The sequence below is a fragment of the Carcharodon carcharias genome, chromosome 3 (assembly GCF_017639515.1).
Source record: "Carcharodon carcharias isolate sCarCar2 chromosome 3, sCarCar2.pri, whole genome shotgun sequence".
Taxonomy (NCBI): Eukaryota; Metazoa; Chordata; class Chondrichthyes; order Lamniformes; family Lamnidae; genus Carcharodon; species Carcharodon carcharias.
This window is the reverse complement of record NC_054469.1, coordinates 125781725-125804922: the sequence shown is the minus strand read 5'-3', so window position 1 is coordinate 125804922 and position 23198 is coordinate 125781725. Positions and strand designations below refer to the sequence as shown.

At 46.2% G+C, this 23198-nt stretch overlaps 1 protein-coding gene across 3 annotated transcripts in view; it reads left to right on the top strand.

Annotated features, from left to right (window-relative positions):
- Window positions 1–23198, top strand: part of dgkb (diacylglycerol kinase, beta) — a 975484-nt gene that overhangs the window by 241446 nt on the left and 710840 nt on the right. For all 3 annotated transcript variants that reach the window (XM_041184471.1, XM_041184469.1, XM_041184470.1), the window contains one exon: window positions 22210–22329. In XM_041184471.1, the coding sequence (XP_041040405.1) occupies window positions 22210–22329 (120 nt within the window). The remainder of the gene's footprint in view (window positions 1–22209; window positions 22330–23198) is intronic.

The window sequence follows — 23198 nt, the reverse complement described above, 5'->3', positions numbered from 1 at the left end:
ATGCCAAATGCAGCACATAAATCAGAAACAATAACTACTAATAGAATGATTTCAAAGCAGTAAACTCAGTGTTCCAATTACAGTTGTAACACATTTGCTTTTACATTTCATAATGTCATTTGATCTCCCTCGGTTAAATTGTTGTACTCTATGTAATTAGCAGAAATATAAATAACTCTGTATATCCAGGTACTTGATTTGCTGTTTAGTTCCTGTTCCAGTAAAGAATGGATCCATTGTTTTTATAGCAGAAACAAAACTGTAATGTCTTGCTCTTATCAGGACACTTCGCAAGAATACCAATATAAGAAAACCAACAATTTATACTGTATGAGAAGAGAGTGCTGATTGGTTGGCAAGTGGACTCAGATTAGTGATGTTGACTAATAGCCAACTGCCAAGCATTGTTTGAAATTTAAACCAGGCAGCTTGACCCTGATTGGTCAAGACATTGCCCTAAGGAATGAGTCAGTGAATGGCTGTCACTTATTTTGTTTAGCTGAAACAGGCACAATGTATATACATGTTCTTTTTGCCTGCAAAGAACAGGGCCCTGTGTATTAATATATGTAGCTTCCAGTACATGCAAATCTACCACACTGTGAGCCCGACTGACAATCTTAAATTGGTTGTCAGCGTAATTCTTAGCACACTGAGGATTATTTAGCAAACGTTGTCCAATTGCGGAATCACATCTAATGTCGGACACTGTGTTTTGTAAGCATGGGCTGGTTGGGTAGGGTCTGTACCTTTCCAACTGCAAACAGTGACTGGGACATGCTGTTTGGTACAATCCGCCAGTCTTTGCTACTAACAGGATGCTGCTGCCAAGCCAAAAAGACATTCTGGCAATCACACAAATGAATAATGTGGAATATAAATTTCAGTGCCAGTTTGATGCTAGGTACGTAGGCCATACGTCCCAAAGACTGGCATCAGTACTGTCCAAATGTGGAACCATCTCAGGGTGTTGATTGGAAGAGTCCTTACAGGGAAACATAGAAAATAGGAGCAGAAGGCCACTCAGCCCTTTGAGCTTTCTCCGCCATTCATTGTGATCATGGCTGATCATCTAACTCAATAACCTGCTCTGATTACTCCCCATATCCTTTTGCCCCAAGAGCTATATCTAACTCCTTCTTGAGAACATACAAGGTTTTGGCCTCAACTACTTTCTGTGGTAGCGAATTCCACAGGCTCATCACTTTCTGGGTGAAGAAATTTCTCCTCATCTCAGTCCTAAATGTTCTAGCCCATATCCTCAGACTGTGAACCCTGGTTCTGATCTCCCCCACCATCGGGAACATCCTTCCTGCATCTACCCTGCCTAGTCCTGTTAGAATTTTATAGATTTCTATGAGATTCAGCCCTCATTCTTTTGAACTCCAGTGTATATAACCTTAACCGACTCAATTTCTCCTCATATGTCAGTCCCACCATCCCAGGAATCAGTCGGGTAAACTTTCTCTGCACTCCCTCTATAACAAGAACATCCTTCCTCAGATAAGGAGACCAAAACTGCACAAAATACTCCAGGTGTGGACTCACAAAGGCCCTGTATAAGTGAAGTAAGACATCCCTGTTCCTGTATTCGAATCCTCTGGCTATGAAGGCCAACATAGCATTTGCCTTCTTTACCGCCTGCTGCACCTGCATGCTTACCTTCAGTGACTGGTGTACGAAGACACCCAGGTCTGGTTGCACATTCCCCTCTCTCAATTTATAACCATTCAGATAATAATCTGCCTTCGTGTTTTTGCTACCAAAGTGGATAACCTAACATTTATCCGCATTATACTGCATCTGCCATGCATTTGCCCACTCACTCAGCTTGTCCAAATCACATTGAAGCATCTCTGCATCCTCCTCACAGCTCACCCTCCCACCCAGCTTTGTGTCATCTGCAAATTTGGAGATATTACATTTAGTTCCCTCATCTAAATCATTAATATATATTGTGAATAGCTGGGGTCTCAGCACTGATCCCTGCGGTATCCAACTAGTCACTGCTTGCCATTTGGAAAAACACCCATCTATTCCTACTCTTCGTTTCCTGTCTGCCAACCAGTTTTCTATCCATCTCAATACACTACCCCCAATCCCATGTGCTTTAATTTTACATGCTAGTCTCTTATGTGTGACTTTGTCGAAAGCCTTCTGAAAGCCCAAATAAACCACATCCACTGGCTCCCCCTCATCAACTCTACTAGTTACATCCTCGAAAAATTCCAGTAGATTTGTCAGGCATGATTTCCCTTTCGCGCGTCCATGAGTTCACCTACAACATTTCAATTATCCCCACTGAGAGTGATCTTGGACAATGTCCTTAACAATACATAAAAGGGAAGGGCAGCTGAGCTCTTAAGTTCATCATGTCTCGTAGAGTGGCAAGTACGACATGAACATGAAAATTCAATGAAGAGTGAACAAAAAACACAACATTGTTTCTTCCATGATAAAGGAAATATCCCTAACTCCCCAGTAAAGTGTCCCAACCAGGCGTGCCAGTACAGTTAGCTCTCTGAGTCTCGACCAGTAACAATGATGCACACATGAATAACGTGAAACCAATGTAATCTGAATTATTTACAAATGAAATTTAGATTTGAAAGAACATGTAAGCCGCCTTTATACTCTCAAAAAGTCTTATGTTAATGGCAACGGAGTTGGGCAGAAAAGTTTTGGCTGTGATGCAGAGCCTTCCTGTTTATCCAGGAGGTTATTCAATAGCCTGCTCATAACTGCTACATTGTCAGCTGACAGTGGGTTTCACCACTGAACAGCTTCTTCCGCCGTGGAATCAAATGTCTCCCGTGCACGCCACCGGCACTTCAAATTTGCGTGGCAAATGGAAGAAGCAAGAGTGCAGAAGTGGCACACACTTCCAGTTCCACTGCTGGGAACAGTGTGCCACTGACAAAATTCTGCCCACTGAAGTACTCTGTGCCCTTATGCAGAAAGACCTCAACAACATTCAGACTTTGGCTGATAACTTGCAAGTAATATTCATGCCTCACAAGTGCCAGCAATGACCATCTCCAACAGGAGAAAGACTAACCAGACCCCCTTGACATTCACTGTCGTTACCTTTGTCAAATTCTCCACCATTCAACATCCTGGAGGCTACCATTGACAAGAAAGTTAACTTGACCAGCCATAGACATACTGTGGCCACAAGAGCAGGTTGTAGGCTGGTAATCTACAGCCTATGCACCTCCTGACTCCCAAAAACCTACCTACTATCTACAAGGCACAAGTCAGGAGTGTGATGAAACTTGACTGGATGAGTGGAGCTGCAACAACACCCAAGAAGCACAACACCATCCAGGACAAAGCAGCCCTCTGAATTGACACCTCTTAATCATTCTTTCCACCATTGGCACACCATGGCTGCAGGGCAACTTGCCCATGTTCCTTGAACAGCAGCATACAAACCAGTAACCTCTGATTGACAAGGGCAGGCGCATGGGAACACCACCACCTCCAACTGCCCCTACTATCCTGACTTAGAAATGTACTACTGTTCCTTCATCGTCCCTGTGTTAAAATACTGGAACTCCTATAACAGCACTGTGGGGTTACTTTTAGCAGTGGTTCAAGAAAATAGCTCACCACACCTCCTCAGTGACAGTTGAATGGGCAATAAATGCTGGCCATGCCAGAGATGCCCACATTCAATGAATAATAAAAAAAATCTTCTACTTATATTCTTTGAATACTGAAAAGAAAACTATTAAAATATGAAATTCTTTTGAGGCAGTATTTGATTAACAAATGCATTTATATCCAACATCTTTTTAGTAAATGGTTTTTCGTTTGCTATAACTTAAAATCCTCTTATTAAACAAATGTATAGTGCATAAAACATAGCTCTTTACTTAATATTGAGTTTTTATGAAAATAGTTTGGATCTATTTTACTCTTGGTACAAGAACTAGACCTCATAGGCAGAATTTTATACATCGCGGGCGGGTGTGTGCCCGACCCGAGAGGATGTGAAATAGCGCGAGATGACATCGGGCGAGTGTCCTGATGTCATTTCACACGTGAGCAATCTTCAGGTCGATGTATGCGTGTGGATGTTGGAGATGTGCCCGCCAACAATGAAAAGGCCACTTAAAGACATTAAAAAGGCACTTCCTGGCAATTTTACGTTGCTCGTGTGATTTGACGCTCGTCGCACGGGCAAAATGGGCAGGCGGGCAGCCCACTTTTAATGAAACCTCATCCATGAGTGGGATAAAAAGGGTCAGCAGCATTCCCATTTTGAGTAGTGAGGAGTTTAGGAGATGGTTTGCTGCTTGTTGCTTAAAACCTTTAAACATGACAGCGTCGTTCTTAGTATTTCCAGGCTTCATTTCAGGACTCATTGGTGTCTCCAAGGCCTCCAGAGAATTTTGACCGTGTGGACCCTTCCAGGTATCAGACAACGTTCTGTAACCCTGGTAATGGGAGTTGTGCTCTCTGCTGCAGGCACCTCCTCTGAGGAGGGTGAGGGGCAGTAGGAAGAGGAGGCCAGGTGTCCCTATACAGCTTCCAGGGGAGCGACCTGTGGGAGGAGAGGCGCAGGCACAAGTGCGCAGGGCCAGCAGGTAGTCCGAGGTGTAAGGGGTCACAGTAAACACCGCTATCCTGCTGCCAGGGTTCACAGGCAGCGATGCAGCTACCTAAATGTGTCTGAGGTGCAGTGCCGAAAGACGCTCCGCCTCTCCCGGGAGACTGTGACCTCCATGTGTCCGATAATTGGGCCTGAGATCACCTCCAACTGTGTGGGTGGACACAGTAGCTCTGAAGGCTACTACAGTGGCCCTCAACGTCTATGCCTCCAGCTCGTTCCACGATTCAGTGGGGGTCTCTGTGGAATCTCCCAATCAGCTGTCCACAGTTGCGTCAAGCTGGTGACTGATGCTCTGTTCAGGGGGGTAATGACATTTATTCATTTCCGTACAGATGAGGCCATCCAGGCTGAGTGAGCCAGAGGGTTTGCAGCTATTGCTGGCTTCCCCTGTGTCCAGGGAGCTATAGACTGTACACATGTGGTCATCAAGGTGCCAGCAGGTGAGCCCGGTGCCTTCGTCAACAGGAAGGGCTTCCACTCCTTGAATGTACAGATAGTGTGTGATCACAGGATGCAGATTCTACAAGTCTGTGCAAGGTACCCAGGCAGCTCCCATGACACCTACATCCTCAGACATTCCCAGGTGCCAAGTGTTCCAGCCCGACTGGATGGATGGCTGCTGGGTGACAAGGGCTATCTGTTGAAAAGGCGGCTTATGATGCCTCTCTGCCACCCAAGAACAGAGACAGAGCAGCGTTACAATATGAATCATGCCTCCATAAGGGTGGTGATAGAGAGGACCATAGGTCTTCTGAAGATGTGTTTCCGATGCCTGGACCGTTCAGGGGAGCACCACAATACCTCCCAGAGCAGGTGTCACTGATAGTGGTTGCATGCTGCGTTCTCCACAATCTGGCACTGGCAAGGGAGGACCCACTGGAGGAAAAGGATCTTGATGCAGCTGCACAGGCCACAGAGGATGAGTCCAGTTGTGAGTCAGAAGAGGAGCACGGTGAGAAGAACACTGAGGATGTGGAGGCAAACCTCTGTATCCTTCAGGGATGGAGGGACACCAGGGATGCCTTGATCCAACACCCCTTCAGCTAGCTGGCCAAAGATCAGCTTCATCCCCATGCCAGTGCTGCCGCCTCCATCCCGGATGTCTGAAATGACCCTTTCATTTGAACACTAAACACTCAGTGCCTGTGCAATAAAGTTAAGAGCCACTCATATCCAGCGTTACCTTTTGGCAAACCCTGCACCAAAATAAAAGGTGAAGCATACTCAGGTCATTAAGACAAAAGCAAAATTTATATCATTTTGACACTCTCATCAAATGGACAGAATTATACCTGGTGTTAATGGCCACGCCAGTAAACATGTTAATAAAACATGGTAGAACAGAAGATGATTGTGAACAGTCCCTCTTGTGCTCAATGTGCCTGAGACTTACATTTATGAGTGATGCACCTTGGTGCCGCCCCCTTTCCCTCCCCCCCACCCCTCGCTGGCAGCAGCCTTGGAGGCAGCCTGCTGTCACATTGGCCTTAATGACCTTGGTGGTTGTCTTCTGGCCAGTGGAGCCTCTGCTGGTCCTGCCCAGGAGGGCATGACCGGTGCCACAGCTGGCATCTCCCCAGTCATCGCAGCCTCATCAGACGCCATGGTCACTGGCAGATGATGGAGGAGCTGCTGCTGTCATCCAGAGAGGATCCCGCAGAGACAACAAGCAGCTTGTGCACCAACGTGAGGTCGCTCTGAACCTCCCTGCTCGCCATTGATGGACGGGCACCTAGCTGGGACACCGGGTGCTTCACCCATCTCCCACACTGGCGCTGACCACCTGAGGTCATTGCCTGTGTGAGGGCTTGCAGGTCCGAGCGCAACCCCAGGAGCCTCTGATTCTGTTCCTGGAGCTGCCTCTCCATGAGAGTTACCACTTGGCGATGAGGCTCAATGCAGTGTTCATGGTCTGCATGGACTCCTCCACAACGGAGACCATGGCACACTTACCATGTTGGATCTCCGCCAGACCTTCCCACACATTCTGCTGGACATTCAACATCTGCTGCCTAAAGGATGACTCCAGACACTCGTCATCTGCCTTCGACTGAGCATTGTCCTGGTCTCCAGCAGTCCTCCGACTGCCGGCGCCATGGGGACTCTCTGCCTCCGCCTGCTCCTCAAGCGACTGTGAAGTGGCCTCACTGCTGTGCACCGACATTCTAGTCAATGATCTAATGGCTGAGGTGCTGGTATCTGCGCTGGTGCCTGGTTCAGAGAGTGGGTGTGACGTAGGTGCAAATGAAGCCCGGTGGTCCTCCGGCATCAGGGATGGCTCTTCGGGGTCCTGCGAATAACAGCTGGTGAATCTAAGGGAGAACAACAGAACGTCATTAACTTAAGTCATCACACTGTCACTATGCATGCCAAGCACCCTGGTGACACAATGGAGATCTGCACCATGGTGCCCTCGTCTTTCAATAATCAATAGGGTCTCCAGGTTTGAAGCTCCCATTAATGATGAGATACACAAAAATGTTTGCACTTCACTCTTAGCTTCATCAGAGACCCCTGCTTCTCCACGACCGGGTGACCGAGGTGGGTGGCGGCTCTCCAGCTCCAATACATACATTTCGTACCTCGTCAATATTAGGATATTGGGGTCCGCCGCCTGACCTTGACCTCTTGATGGTGTATGGCTCCTCTTCTCCTGAACTCCACTCTCTACCTGCAGCCCCATTGCAGCCTGGCCAACTCCACCTGAGGAACACCTTGCAGGGCATATCAGAGTGATGGCCCTTGAGCCAAAAGGCATTCAGTCAAAGCAACCAAGGCTCACCCACTTGGCCAGTTCCGGCGTCATTGACAGTCGGCACTTAGACCCTAACACCCCTGAGCTCCACGGGGGGACGACCACTTCTCCAAACTGATCCATGCCAACATGGTCAACCTCGTGGAGCGCAGCAGGCTGTTGAACTTTTTGCGGCACTGCACCCATGTGCACCGCACAACGTCATGGTCGCTGACCTCAGCTGCCACCTCCTCCCAGACTTTTTTGGTCTGGTGCAGTGGCCGCCTCCTGCGATTCCTAGGTATGAGAGTGTCCCACCTGATACCGATCACCTCCATGAGGACTGCGAGGCACTCATCCGAGAAACTGGGGGGCTGAGTGCCCACCCAATCTGCCCTCCCACCTGACGTTTCCTGCCACTGTTGTTCTAGTCTCTGGACTGCTCTAAAGATTCTCCCCTGGCAGCCTTTAGGGGGCTGCCTTTGCTGGTTTTTAAAGTGCCCACCAGGTTGCCATTGGATCTGGTGCCCGACCTTAATTGGCCATCCAGCGTGAAATCGTGGTCGGGGGCCGATCGCGGTCAGTGGCTCATTTCCCATCCGCTCCCGGGCCTGCCAGTTGCATGCACTTGATGAGGGAAATATTCAGGCTCATGTTTTAATTAGACAGTGTGACTCACCTTAATGTTCTAGTGTTGTACCTTGAAATAATTTAATGCGTAATACATTATTTTAGCACAGTATAGTACATTGCTATTTTGATTCAAGATCCCAAGAAGTTGTATGGACCAGATTTATGCCAGTGCTTCCACACACACTGGAATTTTACTGCTCTGTGGTCAGGTATTTTGTAGAAGTTGGGTGCTGCCCCCTAGAGAAAGGTGAGGGAAAAAGAAAGCTAATCAGAAAGCTAATCACTAGCTCTTTGGCTGCTTACTTTATGGAGATTCCTTCAACAAATCTGGGAAGAACTCTTCAAACCAAGAAGATCCACACCACAGAAATGGAAGAAAATAACTTAGGAAAATACATATACACTTTTATATATTATTTTATATGCCTCTTTCAGCCACATGTTACTGTAGACTTCAACCTCTAAATTTTAATATTGCTAATCTGCAGCTCTTATACTTACTGGCAGCCTACAGTGAGAAAGATAGAATTAGTTGCAGACACAATAACTTGCTGTGATTTATTAGAAGGGTCTCAAACCTGATAAATGCATCTCTGGAAATTTTGAGACATTCTGGTATATTATTTGAAACAGCTGAGCTATGGCCCCATGTGATAGGACTGCATGACTTCATAATTTATGTTTCTAATAAAATCTTTAAAGAACTCACAAAAATAACTAGACCATTAAAAGTTGCACAAATATTTGTAGATACAATTAAACAATGAAACTGCGTAATATTATACCAAGAATTGCTAAAATGTCTTTGAAAAAGATGTGCAGTTGTTTCTCTTGCACAAACACAAAGGCCAATATCTCTTTAAATTCAGTATATTGATTTGTAAGCTGATTGAAAATGCAAGAATTTTTTTCATCAATTTAGATGAGCACTTTACACAGTGGAAAATTTCCCCTTGCCTCCTGGTTTGTTTGTTTGTTAAGATTGCCTAATGGCACAAATTTGGGTTGCATGGTGCCTGTATTTTTGGCGCTACTGATTCTGTTTCGAGTTCAGAATAGCATCCATGGTGCACATGAACATTTCTGGTATTGGCCGTGCTGGATGCCATTTTTGTCACTGATTCAGTGCGAGTGCAGGAAGCAGCAGCGCTGGAAGTAGGTAGAGTTGGCAGATCGTGACTTCAGTCAGCGAATAACATGGATTTGATGCCAATGCTGCCATTTTCAACCTAAATGCTCCAATTACTTCCCTCCCTTAAACTCACACAGTAGAACATGTGTCAACCGGAGAAAGGACCGCCTCACCAGTGCTGGTTAAAAGAGGCATTAACTACTTTCACTTGAGTTACTTGCTTGATTTCTGCTGATATTGCTGAGTTTGTGTAAGTGATTCTTTTTTGTATTGCTGCTTCATGCTGGTGAATGCTACAAGGAGTCATGTGCTATATGGCGAAGGTCTTGGTCCTAACTCTAAGGGTTCTGCTCAGGCCATTTGCTCCCAGACATGTCTGCATTAGCGTTTAACCTTTGGCCTGCAACATGACAGGGAGAATGAACTGGTTAACTGCTCAAAGAAGAAGGCCATAAACCCCAAGATTTTCAGGAAGCAATTCTCCTACCTGGACCTCAATGAGGAACAGTGCCTTGGATGTCTCAAGTTTAACAAGAATGTGCTCACTGAAATCTGCCACCTATTGCAGCCAGAACTGCAATCTCAGCACAGGACAAGGCCACCATTGTCAGTGGTTGTGAAGGTCATGAACTCTTAAGTTTCTGGCTCCTTCCAGGCAGGAGCAGGCAATATTTGCAGCATCTCCCAGTTCACTGTCCACCCTTGCATATGGAAGGTTACCGATGCTCTGAATGTAAAGAGAGCAGAATACATGTCACTCTCTTTTTCCAGAGAAAAGCAGGTAGACCAAGCATGTGGCTTTGTCAGGATTGAAGAATTGCCCATGGCGCAGGGTGCCATTGATTGCACATGCACTGCTTTGTGGGCATCACATATAAGTTATGAGATGTACCCACAACCTGAATGGCTTTGCTCCCTCAAAGTCCAGCTGGTGTATAATTGTACAGCACAGCCTATCATGTACATGAAAGCCCGGTATCCTGGTCATTATGTCTTCATTCTGTCGCAGTTCATTATACTATCTGCATTGAGCCACCAGAACGAACAAGAGGGTGGCTAATGATGACAAGACTTATCCACTGACCACCTGGCTCAAGACTTGGTGCATGACCCATGCACATGTCTGCAGTATGGAGATAACGATCACACAAAATGTGATCAAGTATGTTGTGTTTTTCTTCTCCTCGTGCTTACCAACAAATAAACATCAGGGAACCAACCATGCTTGAGGGATTGGTTAACACACAAATACGTAGGTTCATTTAGGAAGGAGATAAGAAGTTGGTAGCAGTATTATAAAGTTGGAGAACTTATATAACCGTCTGACCTGTTTGGTTCCTCACAAGAGACTGAGACTGAATGTGAATCACATTGTTGCATTTCTCCTCCAGTAACGTATACAGAAAACATAATCACACCCACTTAAAAGTGTACAACCGCAGGGCAGACCACTGCCTGGCCCAATCTGGAGGAGCCCTACAATGCTGTGTGTCATAGTCTGCTGCACGCTGCACAAAATTAACTTCACCATCATGAGTACACAACCCTTCTCACCAGTCACATGGTGAGCAGCTGAGCAAAAGGAAAAGGAGGCATCCAACACATCTTCCTGGCTCTGCTGGCTTTGATTGGCTTATTTGACTGTGATACATTATCTTATAGACTCAATGCCACATTCAATAACCGTCCCACACCTTACATTCCCTCTGCTACAGACCATCACAGTGTCCTCTCCACAATGTTGAAATAAAAGCCACAACAAAACAAACATCCAATATTCCATATAAAATCAACTAATCACCTTTGTGCAATCCATTAGTGCCTATCTTTTGTGTGTCTTTGCCTGTCCTAGCGCTCCTATGCAGCGCTACCCCAGTAGTTGCAGCATAGTTGCTGGAAGGCTGCTGACTTTCACTAAAGGTGACAATCGCAAATAGCTCTGTTCCGAGAAGGCCCACCTTCAGCCTGTACCACTTTGATATGCGTGACAGCAGCCTGGACTAGTTAGCTGACAGGCTACAGCAAGGGCAGGGGTGGAAGGTTGAATGCTGTCATTCTGAGAGAGGAGAGTAGATTTATGCTCATAGGACCACTGGCACTCTTATGGGACACACCTTAGAAATCCTAGCAATAAGTTACCACATGCAGATCACACCTTTAAAACTATCCTCTAAAGTATGCACAGTGTCAGTATCTGACCTGGTAGCAAGGAGTGTGAGAGTGAATGACTATGTTTCTTCTTCATCACTGTCTTCCTGCTCTTCCACCACTGCCTGGCCAGGTTCCAGTTCTTGAGTACCAGGAAAAATAAAGTTATTATGAGGGAAGGAGGAGAAAGCAAGAGCTTTACACTGTGCAGCTTATAGACTAGAAAAGATTGTGGATTGAGGAGGTAGCAGGACACATGAAAGAGGATTGTGTTCTAGATCATCATCACCTTTGATGGATTTAGCCTTGCCATTGGCCAAAGCATCAGTTGTGGCCTCCCCAGTGATGGAGAGCATATTGATGAGGTGCTGCTGCCTTCAGTTATGTGCCACTTTATCCTGCCAGAGAAAGGGAAAAGTATCAGTGAGTTTGGAGAAATATGTTTGGGTGATGTGCTTATCATGGGTGAATAACCAGCAGTGTGCACGAACTGAGATTTAGGTGTGAGGCTTGCAGCAGTGCTAAATGTGTTAGGGCGAGATAAAGCTATGAATGCAAGGTGTGAGCCATGATTGATACAGATTATTGGTATGTGAGTGAAGGGGTGTGGGTAGGTGGCGAATTGAGCAGTGACTGAAGTGAGTGGTTCAGTCACAAGGATATGGGCATTTGAGGATGAATTCACTGGACTTGACCACTTACTTGCATTCTTTGAAGTTCTTGCAGCACTCCATCCAGCTACACCGCTGACAGTGACTGTGATGGCTATCTGCTCCTCATGCTTTCTCTGAGTTTGTTCAGAAGGCCTCCTGGCCACGTGGAGATGGATAGAGATTTCTCTCTTGTCCACCACCTGCACTAAAACCACCAGTGCTACATCTGAGCACCATGGGGCCTGCTCTCTGCCTTGTCACGCCATTCATCACTGTTCGATAGTCTGCCCAGCCTCTTCTAGCATCTACTGCAAACAGAATGTACCCCTTGTTTGAGGTGTATATGATTTTAAGTAGTGCTAGCCTCACACAAACTTGGCTCCCCTGCTGAGTTGTGCAGCCACTCGACAATTTGTTTAGCACTGGGTTACGTGCATCTATCACATAAATGAGCAGGTGGCATGATGTTTACATTCTGCCTGCATAGGAAGGGACCGATATGGGTTAATTGTACATTAAAATCTAGCACCTGTTTTCAGTCTCCAATTTTGCTACCAATATGTTTACTAGTTGAATGGGCAGAAATTGAATTTGTGCCACTATAATCCATTGACAGGTATTGATCAAATTATGAACCTGATTTTCGTCAATAACTCTGAGAAACTATTGAGTAATCTTAACATGTGTCTAATTTCAAATTTACAAATATTTTGAATCATTGGTCAGTTTTAAAGTACCACTTTTTTGACTTGTACCTAGTGTTTCTTTAGTCAAGTTATGGTGCCTGTAGTGAACCGATTCTTACCCTGATAAGTGCTGATTAGAAAGTAAATGTTGCACATGCATCTCAAGGAGACCTGTTTCCTGCTCACTAAGTATCAAACACTGTCGTAGGGATTTTACTTAAATATCCCAAAGCCAAAATAAACATGGCACTGCTTTCAGGAACCTATTGACAATCATTATGATATAAACTAGATGAGGAAATAGTACATACAAGGTCTGAGTAGACAATCCTGGGAGTGGGGGTGAGGGCCTTCCCAGCACTGTTGTGTGAACTAATGTTACTGTGACTGTGGTGGTGTAAATGACCTCAACTTTCGTCATCGCACAAGCAATATTCCAGGAATATCTGAGTGCCTGTCATGTGAATTGGGCACCTGTATTGTTCCATCAATAGTTGTATTTGCACTGGTCCCTCTGTGAAGTCCAGTGGCCTCACTGCATTTGATCAATAGGGCAGGGAAGCAACAGCAGGCTGGCTGCCAAATGTGAGTGCTAACTTATGCTGGCACATAAGCCTATGGAAGTGTCCACAGAATGGAATGCCCAATTTACATTTTTGGTGTGGGGATTAAGTATGTAGAGAATAGTGTTCCGAATCTAGTATTCATTCCAAACAGTTTACTGGTTTGCTGGATCAAACTGCGACTGTGTTTGAGATACAAGATAGCAAAAGCAGTAGAGGAAAAGGAATAGTAGTGAAGGAGAAACAGGTCACACTGAAAGAGAAAAATGCAATAATTTAAACCCTGCAATAGCTTGGGGTCCCACAGAAAATTTAGTTGCATGTATCCAGATCTAAGTTGAAAATTTTTGTAGCATCCACGAACTGTAGACACAAAGCATGATCTTAACATATGTAATGGCAAGTGTACAACCTGCTGCTTTCTAAAATGTTAATATCCCAGCTGCAAGGCAGGCCTTGGAGAGCTCTCAGCTGATAAGCTGCTCACAACTCTTAGCCACCTGCCAGGAGTTAGGGCACAGTGACCTTGGCTCCAACACTGCCTCCACCTTGCTGAGATGCAACTCTGGTCTCTTTAGCCCCTGGCCCCTCTATGGTACTCCCCTTTCACCCTTGCCTAGCCAAAAACAACTTAAGGATTCCCAAACCATCCATAACATTGAGTCAAAGCGTATCCTCTATGAAGCCCCCCCCTGCCCGTCATAATAAAATGAACCTTTGGCCGTTACATCTCCATTCCCACTGAGAAGAAAATCAATCCTAGTACATGCCATCCATTCTTCTCTGACGCCAATGCCTCTTTTTCTCCTCCTCTGTCCTCTTCATCTTTCCTCTCTTCCACACCTCTATCCCCCATCCTCCTCCTCCTCACTACTATTTATCTGCACTCCCCCATGATGTCCTCCTTTGGGCGAGACCAGCTGGTTCCCCACTTCTTGGCCCTACTCCAACTGAATATTGCATTTGAACTGGACCGCCCTACGCAAGTAGAGATAGCCAAAAGCCCACAGTTATATATAAGCGGCTTAGTAACTGTTCAACCAGCCCACAACGGTACCACAATTGACCTGGCCAGACTTCCACCTTACACCCTTCTTAAACTTCAGCTAATCCAAAAATCTGCTGCCCAAACCCTAACTCAAACCAAGTCTCATTCGCCCATAATCCCTGTGCTTGCTACATTGACCTACATTGGTTCCTCAGAGTTTAAAGTTCTCTTTCTTGTTTACAAATCCATCCATAGCTTCAACCCTCTCTATCTCTGCAATCTCCTCCAGCCCCACAACCCTCCAAGAGCTTTGTGCGCCTCCAATGCTGCCTCTTGTGCATCCCCAATTTTAATCACTCAAACATTAGCAGCTGGGCCTTCAGCTGCCTGGACCTTAATAGTTGGGGCTGAATTCTATGGAGCTTTTGGGACAGGTGTGGAGGCGGGAAGCCTGACAAAATGGAGTGGGTAGGCACACTGTGGTGGTTACCAGACAGCCTTTCTGCCATTACGCCAATGGAGAAGATGGCAGCCCACCCAGCTGCCTGGAGCCTAATTGACCATCTAAGTGGCTCAATGAAGACCTCTTCCTTCACTGGCATTTTACCAGCTGCTGGGGGCCCTCCACTGCAGTATGAGACTACCAGCTAAACCCTGAAGGCCTCCCCACAGTTTCCAAAAGGGGGGGGTTGCTCTCCTTTTGGGGAACTCATTGACAAATGAAGATCCCCTTCCATCCCTCCCTAACCAGGGCTTCGGTACCTCTTGCCATCAGCAACTGCCTCCCCTCCCTTACCTGGTTGTGAGAATGTACATCCATCACAGCGTCCTCATCCTCCAGTTGCAGACACTGGTGATAGTCAGGCTGCTGAGCTGCTGGCCCTCTGATTGATCGGACCGTCAGCTCTTGAGGGCTGGCTGCCACCCTTAATTAGATGTTGCCCGTAAAATGTGGCCCTGGGTCCCTCTGCCCGTTGAAGTGAGGTTGACCCACCCCACTTCCCCACAACTTTCAGCACTGGTGCTGCCTCTGGGAAATCCCAGCCCTGGAATCCTCTCCACCTCACAATGACTGGGATTTTCCACTTTCGTGTGCGTGGGTGTCATGCTCAGTGGATGGGAGGGTCAGGGGGGCGAATTTAGTGGGAGGGACGGAAGTCGGTTTCATGCTGGCGTGAAACCACAGTGGAATGATCCAGTGGTTTCAGCCATGGCTAATCGCAAATCCCACTGAAGGCCGGTGTGAAACCCATTGCATCCTGCTAATGGAATGCAAAGTAAGGCCCAAACTGAATCAACCCCCCCATGCCTGATTTACCATTATGCCAGCAGGGAAACATGCCGATACAGAACATGTCTGGACAAGTGTGATGTGCAGAAGTCGGGACTTACCTTTTAGGGCTTTGCCCAGATCGTGGACATCCAAGGCGAAGATGATGGAGCCCTACAGCTACCAGACCCTGGAGGAATGTGCATCGCATCCTCGTGCACATGGCTCCACCACGAACTAGCTCTCAGAAGGTGGGAATTGTCCACGCAGCTGTTTTGACTTCACTGAGGCTTCGGAGCTGCTTTGGGACTTCAGAGGCTTCACAATGGGCTTGCACCGTCTTCCAGAGACGACTTCATCATGGGCAGTTACCAATGAGCGGCGAGGAGGTGGGGATGGGGAGAGGAAGGTCTCGGTGTAAGTGCAAGGGGAATGTGTACCGGGCCGGGGTGGTAGGGGAATGGGGAGGAGGGGCGGCCCAGAAGGTGTTGGGGGCTGAAGTTTGGGGAGGGGGTGAATGTGAATGGCAGGGGTAGGGGGACGGTGTAGGGAGGTGGGTGGTGGAAGGTGTATTGGGGGAGCAGGCTGTACAAGGGGTACGATGTACAGGGTGGGGTGCAGGTGTAAGGGGGTGGGGGAATAGGCGGGTGGAAGTTGTAAGGGGGGGGTGGAATATCCAGGTGAACGTGCAAGGAGGGTCTGTGGAGTCAATGTGCGGCTCCTCACATTGGAGTTAATGGGATCGAACTCAGAGTGGGTGTGGTGGGATGGAATGTGAGTGTGAGAGGGGCAGAGGGAGCTGGGAGGGTGAGGGTGCGTCCATACTGGTAGGGGGGGGGGGGTGGCGTGAGGGTGATTGATGGGGACAAGGAGGCAAACACGGATCGGGGTGGGAGGGTTGGGAAGGAAGAGGCTGGGGAGGTCAGTGTGGATAGGGGTGGCATTTTCAGGAGGGTAGGGAATGTACACATTCACCTGGACATTCCTGAAGGAGAAGGGATTGGGCTGTAGGGTAATGGTGGGGAGGTGGAATGTGATGCCAGGGGGTCAACTGTGGTGGGGGAAAGGAAATGGGTGACTGGGGGCGGGGAAAGGACGGGGAGCTTACCAGAAACTTTACTACCTTATTGCACAAATCGAAAGTGAATGGAGCCTCATGTTGGACGGGCACAGGTGCTGCATGAGAGTGTGATCAGTTGGTGGGTGGAGATGCAGCTCAGCTCAGATGGACAACTGAAAGTGAACCCCAGCAGGCAGCATTGAAAATGCTCGGGACAGTGAAATGAGTTTGATGGATGAAGGCTCCGCGTGCGGGGGAGAGTGCTTGCACGAGGCTCCAATAGGCCCTGCCACATACACACACACCTCTCCCTCCAGAATCACTCGTGGTCCGGCTGCATGCTGCTGAACTGCTAGTAGGGGGAATGCAGTGGGAGGACTCGTGAAGCCTGTCAATGAAGTTGAAAGACACCAATACACATTATTCAGTGAAAGTGAGTATATTAAGATTATAAATGACAAAATGTGTTCACCCATGCAACCACATGTGATCAGAATTTTTTAACTTTTCTAAGCCTACCACTTCTTCTATGTATGGCCCTGACATCTGCAGCAGGGGTGGAGACAGCCTGTCCAATGTTTGGCCCTGTTGCCTCTGATAACTTTGGCATGCGTCCTTTGGAGAGCCAAAGCCTGGAGGGCCCCAGCTTGCTTTTCTAGCCTCCTATGGGCACGCTGCACCCTCTGCGGTGGCAGAGGACAAGGTTGAGGGGGTCACAGTCAAAGAGGACTCAGAGGGAGCGGACAATCTCTCAGATTCCTGAGTGGATGACTCGGGGTGTCCAGCTGCCGCTCCTCCCCCCTTCGGGGGCCTGGTGGTCCTGGCCTGGCTCCTTGAAAGGAAGGAGCACCTGGAGGGATGTCGAGGTTTCTCATTTCCCTCTTGAGTTGCCACTGCAGGACCAGGGTCTCCATGGTGTTTGCCATCCTTCCCATGGAGACCTCCATAATCGCACATGTGGGCACCACTTCATCAGGGAACAGGCCGATGCACTCCTCCGACTCATGTGCCACTCTGTCGAGAGCTTCCAGCAGCTCTGCATGATGTTCCCCGCCTTCTGACCCTCCATGATGAGTTGGAAGGCTGAACCCAGTGGCTGGTCATCTTAACTTGGACTTCACAGGTGCCTGATCCCCAGCTGTTCTCTGAATGCCCGGGAGCTCGGCTGAACCTTCCTCCTCCTGCTGCGGACACGTTTTCATGTGGTGACCACCAGATTGTGAACCTGAGCCTGTTCTAGATCTAGGTCCCACCGAGGTGTGGGTCTCTGCACTGGTGGAGTGCGTGGGTAAGTGTTGAGATGAGTCTTCCAGGCTACTTATTTCCAGCTCTTCAATGGAGGAGATGTCCTCTTGGCTAGAGGTGAGGATGTGCATGGAGCTGAGGGACTGGCTGGCTGAGGGTGTCAGTGGCTTGGCAGTGCTCCCTGTGAACCAAAGTAGAGGTAATTAGTGCATGGCAGGAGAGTAGAAGCAAGAGAGAGAGAACTCACAGTTGCATTGAGAGAGGATGATCTTGTGCAGAATCCTCAAGTGGGTGTTTGCATCGACATTATTTATGCTGCAGGAATGGTCCACCTCCTCACTAGCTAGTGCGATAGCACACTCCTCAAAGTGAGGGAGAGGCCTAATATTAGCCACTCCATTCCCTGGTCTAGGTCTCTCCCTCCTGTTGTGAGCCAGCTTCTCCTGTATGCAAACAGATGGAGAGCGTGTGAGCAGGACACATGCCACAGCAGATGATAAGGATGCTGGAATATTTGAGTGTTGAACAGAGCCACGGATAGGTGAGCTGCAGAGGATATGCACCAGATGGAGATGTGAGGGTGTGTGTGAGAGTTAGTGGTGTTGTCCTTTGAGGAGTGAGATCTCTGTGGATGTGTGATGGGTTTGGGAATGTGTGAGTTGAGAGTGATGGGATGGCGGAACGGATGAGATCATTCATCCTACTCCTGCACTGTATGGCTGACCTCCTCTGTGCTCTGTTAGTGCTGACCGCAGCTGTCACAGCCTCCCAGGCTGGATTGGTGTCTTTGTTGGACCTCCAGAGCGGGGGTAGAGGACATCACAACAGCATCAATGACGTCAAAAGGCACTCCAGTGAGACGTCACTACATTTGGGGGCTGCCATCTTCCTGTCTTTCGGGCTATCTGTTGCCTGGAGCAGTCCTGGTCTATGGACATGGAGTAGGCATGCAGTCTGGCGCGCTTTAAATATGGTGCCTGGAGCTGAGGTGAGGGTGTGGTGGCCAAATCTGAGGCTGCCCACAAGTGACGCAGCATGTTTCCCATGCATGCATTATTAGTGAGGTGGGCGCACCAGGAAGTGGACATTACAGTGCAAAAACCCAACATTGCGGGTAATTTTTCATGCCGTCCCCTGCCAGCCCCTCTATCCCCGCTGCACTTCGTGCAATGCTGGGAAAATTCCACCTATCTCTCCTCCTTTAAGATGCTCCTCAAAGCTTGCATCTTTACTTGTCCTGATGGGGCTTGGAGTCATATTTTGTTTGATGACATTCCTGTAAAGAACTTTGAGATGGCTTGCTACATTAAAGGTGCTATGTAAATGTCTATTGTTGTTGTTGTTGGAAGTAAGCTCCCCAAACAGGAACAGAAAGGTCCAAATGCAAATATTGTTGTTGTTGAAAGGCAAAAAGAGAAAAAAAAATGCAGCTGGGCAAATCTCTGAGAAATTCCTCTCCAGCTGCCTGAGGAAATCAGAGTGAGGTTCAGGAGATAAAACTTGTCTAGAAATGATATATGCAATTTTAAACTCTCCGCTCCCCTCCCTTTCAGCAAAAAACCACCTAAGATCCATAGTCCGACCTGGTGAATTTCAATTAGGAAAATTCAATCTTGCTTTGTAGCAAAAAATAACATGCTAATGAGACATTCATTCTTTATCTCAGTGTTCCATAAAACAACTAATCACCTGGTAATTTACTTGATTAGTTCTTCTATGAAATATTGATATGTTGAAATAAAGTGCCTTGTCACTTATTCAGTCAGACAGGAGCCTTCTCTTTCAGGGCACCATAATTGCTGTCACAGTTATTCAAACTAAACAATTTGGATTGTCTCTAAATATTCCTCTTGGAAATGGCACAACTGAACTAAAACTTGTGACACTATTCTTGGGTAGCCCAGCCAAAAGGTCAACACCAATAAATGTCTTTAATAGAACAGCGATTGCTTGCAGCTGGTTTAGTGCAAACAACTTGGTAGTTATTCAATACTGCTTTTATTTTAACTATGAAGTCAGGCTGGTCTGCCAGGTAGAAGGTGCCAATTAGCCTTCTGCACGAAAAGAAGATGTAACTCTAGTTTCCATCTTCAGCAACTCAGATTAAAAGCAGAGGTGGGTGCATCAATCATTCAAGTCTAAATAACAGATGCACATTGATTGAACAGAGAAAGGGATCCAGCTATATAAAGCACCTCCATATTACAAGCAGGATAGATGGGGAATCCTACCTTCTAGCATTTTAATAAAACAAATAATTCATAATTCATAACAGCACAGGCCAACTCTCCAGTTTTAAGAATAAATCAATTGCATGTAATGAGAACAATGAAGAGACCAGTTATGTCATCACCAATTAATATAGAAAAGCAATTAAACACCTCATCAGCCAGTAAACAAACCAAAAGGGAAGAAAACCAGTATTACAATGTAAATGCTGGGTGAAGTGAGATGAGAAGATTCAAACTTGGTGCAATAGGTGTGAATCTGTAGACTAGAGCAGATGACCTTGCTTGTGTTATATATAGGTGGTAAAGCAGAAGCAGAGGGAAAAAGGATGAAGGAATATTGGAACCACGTGGGTAGATGTGATTAGGCCTCTTTAATTTTATCAATGGGTAGGTTGAGCTGAATGGTCTGTTTCTCTGTTGTAACTTCTACTTTTCTTCACTCCTGTTTCCTTTCCCTCATGTTTTATTTTATTTTATTTTTCTTAGTTCATTTTCCTGTCAAGCTTGCAACATGGAGAGGCTACAGAATGTATTTACTTACTTTTCAGCCCTTTCATATTAATTTTTACTTCTGATTGTTGGAGCTGAATGGAGCAGCAAACACATGGGTCCACATGGAGGGCTGAATTTCCACTCTCGAGTCAGGTGCACAGTCAGGAAAATTCCTGATTTTCCCAAACCTGACTCAGGATAAACTTGCCCAAAAAGTTGGATTTTTGTTTGGGTTGGGGAGGGAACTGGAGTCAGGCCTTCCACCCCCAGAAATAATGTGGAGACAATCACAGGGGCTGCTGAGTGCTCAGACAGGCCAATTAAATGGCCTGATTTGGCATTCTGGGGCTTCATCCCAGTTATAATAAAACCACTAAAGCCTTCTAGTCCTCACCTTTCAACCCTACACAATTCCCATGCCCTATCTATGCCAACTTGTGCCACCTCATGCACCCCACCTGCCCCATCACCTCTCATAGCCTCCATGCCACCTTCAAAGCCTCCATGCCAAGTTAGTGCCAACTCATGCCAACCCATGCCTCACATTCACCACCCTTTACCCTTACACCTCCATGCCAACTCACCCAATATCTACCGTGACCAAGCTTCAGGAGCCATGCTGAGATGAACTAGTTCTAAGTATCTATTACAGACTTCACTATATTTAAAAAAAATCCAATACATCGAAATACTTCCAAGTACTTAATCCAGTATAAAACAAACACTTAAATTAATAACTCCATATCTAATCCTTTTATAACCACTTGAAGCTGTCAGTCAAAATGTGAACCCACTTTGATATTAGGTTATGGAAGCAGCCAAGCAGTACTAACCCTATAATTATAACCTTTAGACTTATGTCAACAAACATCTGTTGAAAGTGCAAGCACAATTTTCTTTTATAGCAGGTTTTATAAAAAAACAGGGGATTCAAATGACTTAACAGCTTGTCAGTTCCACAAATTGCATCCATCTTTTACGCACATTCATGTTTACTGTTAACAATCCTGACCTCTCCAAATAACTTAGTAGTTTGAGACCTTTTCCTCAAATTTGTAAAGCCCACAAGTCATGTTTCAGAAACCTCGGTGACGAAAATTGCATCTGATTAAAGGCAGTAGCACATCCTGCCCCCACCTCCCCAGCCAGCATAAAAGGTGGATGCCAAGTTCAGGAGCAGGACTTCCAGAATTGGGGCTCTGGTGCCATTTAGGTTAAGACGTGGAGCCCTCCCATCTGCATGAAAATTTGGCCCATTGAATCGCTGACAGTCTTGCCCACCAAAGCAAAGAAGAAGAAAAGAAACAATAGCTGTAGATTTTAATGGGCAGTTATCATTACTCACCTGCACATCCAATGATCTCACCAGATATGTGTATCTGTAACTTCTTTTAAAGGGAAGTACACTTTCAATATCAAACAGTAAGCATGTGGGTCAAAATCCATATATTGAATAAATCATCTTAAACTCTTGTATTTCAAGTCACTTGAATTTTCTGCATATTCCAAACATGTAGCCACAAAACTGGGTCCCCAGAGACAGACAAACCTATGGTTTGTAAAGTTAAGTAGAGATGTATGACTGTATATATAACCATAAATGGGAGATGCTTCAAATGCCAAATTTCAGTTACATTATGTTATTTTTAAACATCCAATCAAATTTAAACTCTGGGTTTGATACTCATTATAACAAATTTAGCTGTATGCAAGTTTAACTGAAGTGTTTTGACATCTGTGATTCTCCTTTTTACAGATTCTTCAGGAGATGATGGAGGAGATCGATTATGACCATGATGGTACAGTGTCCCTGGAAGAATGGATTCAGGGAGGAATGACAACAATCCCACTCCTTGTTCTCCTGGGCCTGGAAACGGTAAGTTTAAAAATGGCTTCAGAAATTCTTTGGCCCTGAGGTCAGTATTCTTTAGGGAAAATTATACCTGAAGTGGTATTTTATTTCCCCTCCTTTCCTCTGTTGAAGTCACTGACGTTGTACAGTTCACATGGTTCCAGTACCTCTCTGGTAAGACCAATATTCATGGATGAGCCTTTATAGTGAATGCTAGCAGGCTTGTTAATCATGTAGGCACTACAGCTGAATGGATATTGTTCTCATCCTTCCAGCAGGGATCATTTCAGTTTTGCTTTTGCCAACCAGGGGGTACTAAGGCCAACTGTAGTTCTTCTGGCAATGCTTTTCTCACTGAGATCATCCAACACTGGGATGTACCTTTTGCCTCAACTATTTCCTGACTGACGCACTATGCTGTTAAGAAAACTGATATACATTTTCAGTGTATTTGCGTTCATTGAGATAGGAAATGTCAGGGTAGAACAAGGGAGCACTTTTCTTTTGCATTCAGTTTTAAGGAACCATAAATTGGGTTAACCTTGGTTAAATACAGATTAGACGCTTTTTCCTGCCCTGTCCAACAACATGCTGTAATTACAACCTTAGAATAGCCTCCCTCCTGTGTGATATTTCCATTTCCCTCATCAGCCAAGCCCTGTAATCTCATTGACATCACCATTCATTAATGGTGTATTAGGGCAGACTTTGTGTTGTGGACTGTTGAATATTACAAACTGGACAGAAGGCATTTCATTTCAGAGCAATGTGAGGAAATTCTTATCCTGTCAGTCTGGGCTCTGCTGTAATCCACTGAGCTTCCAATTCACCCACTTGCAATCAGGAGTAGTAAAGTCAAGTTCTTATCTGCTGTCTGTGACATGAGTTTTATT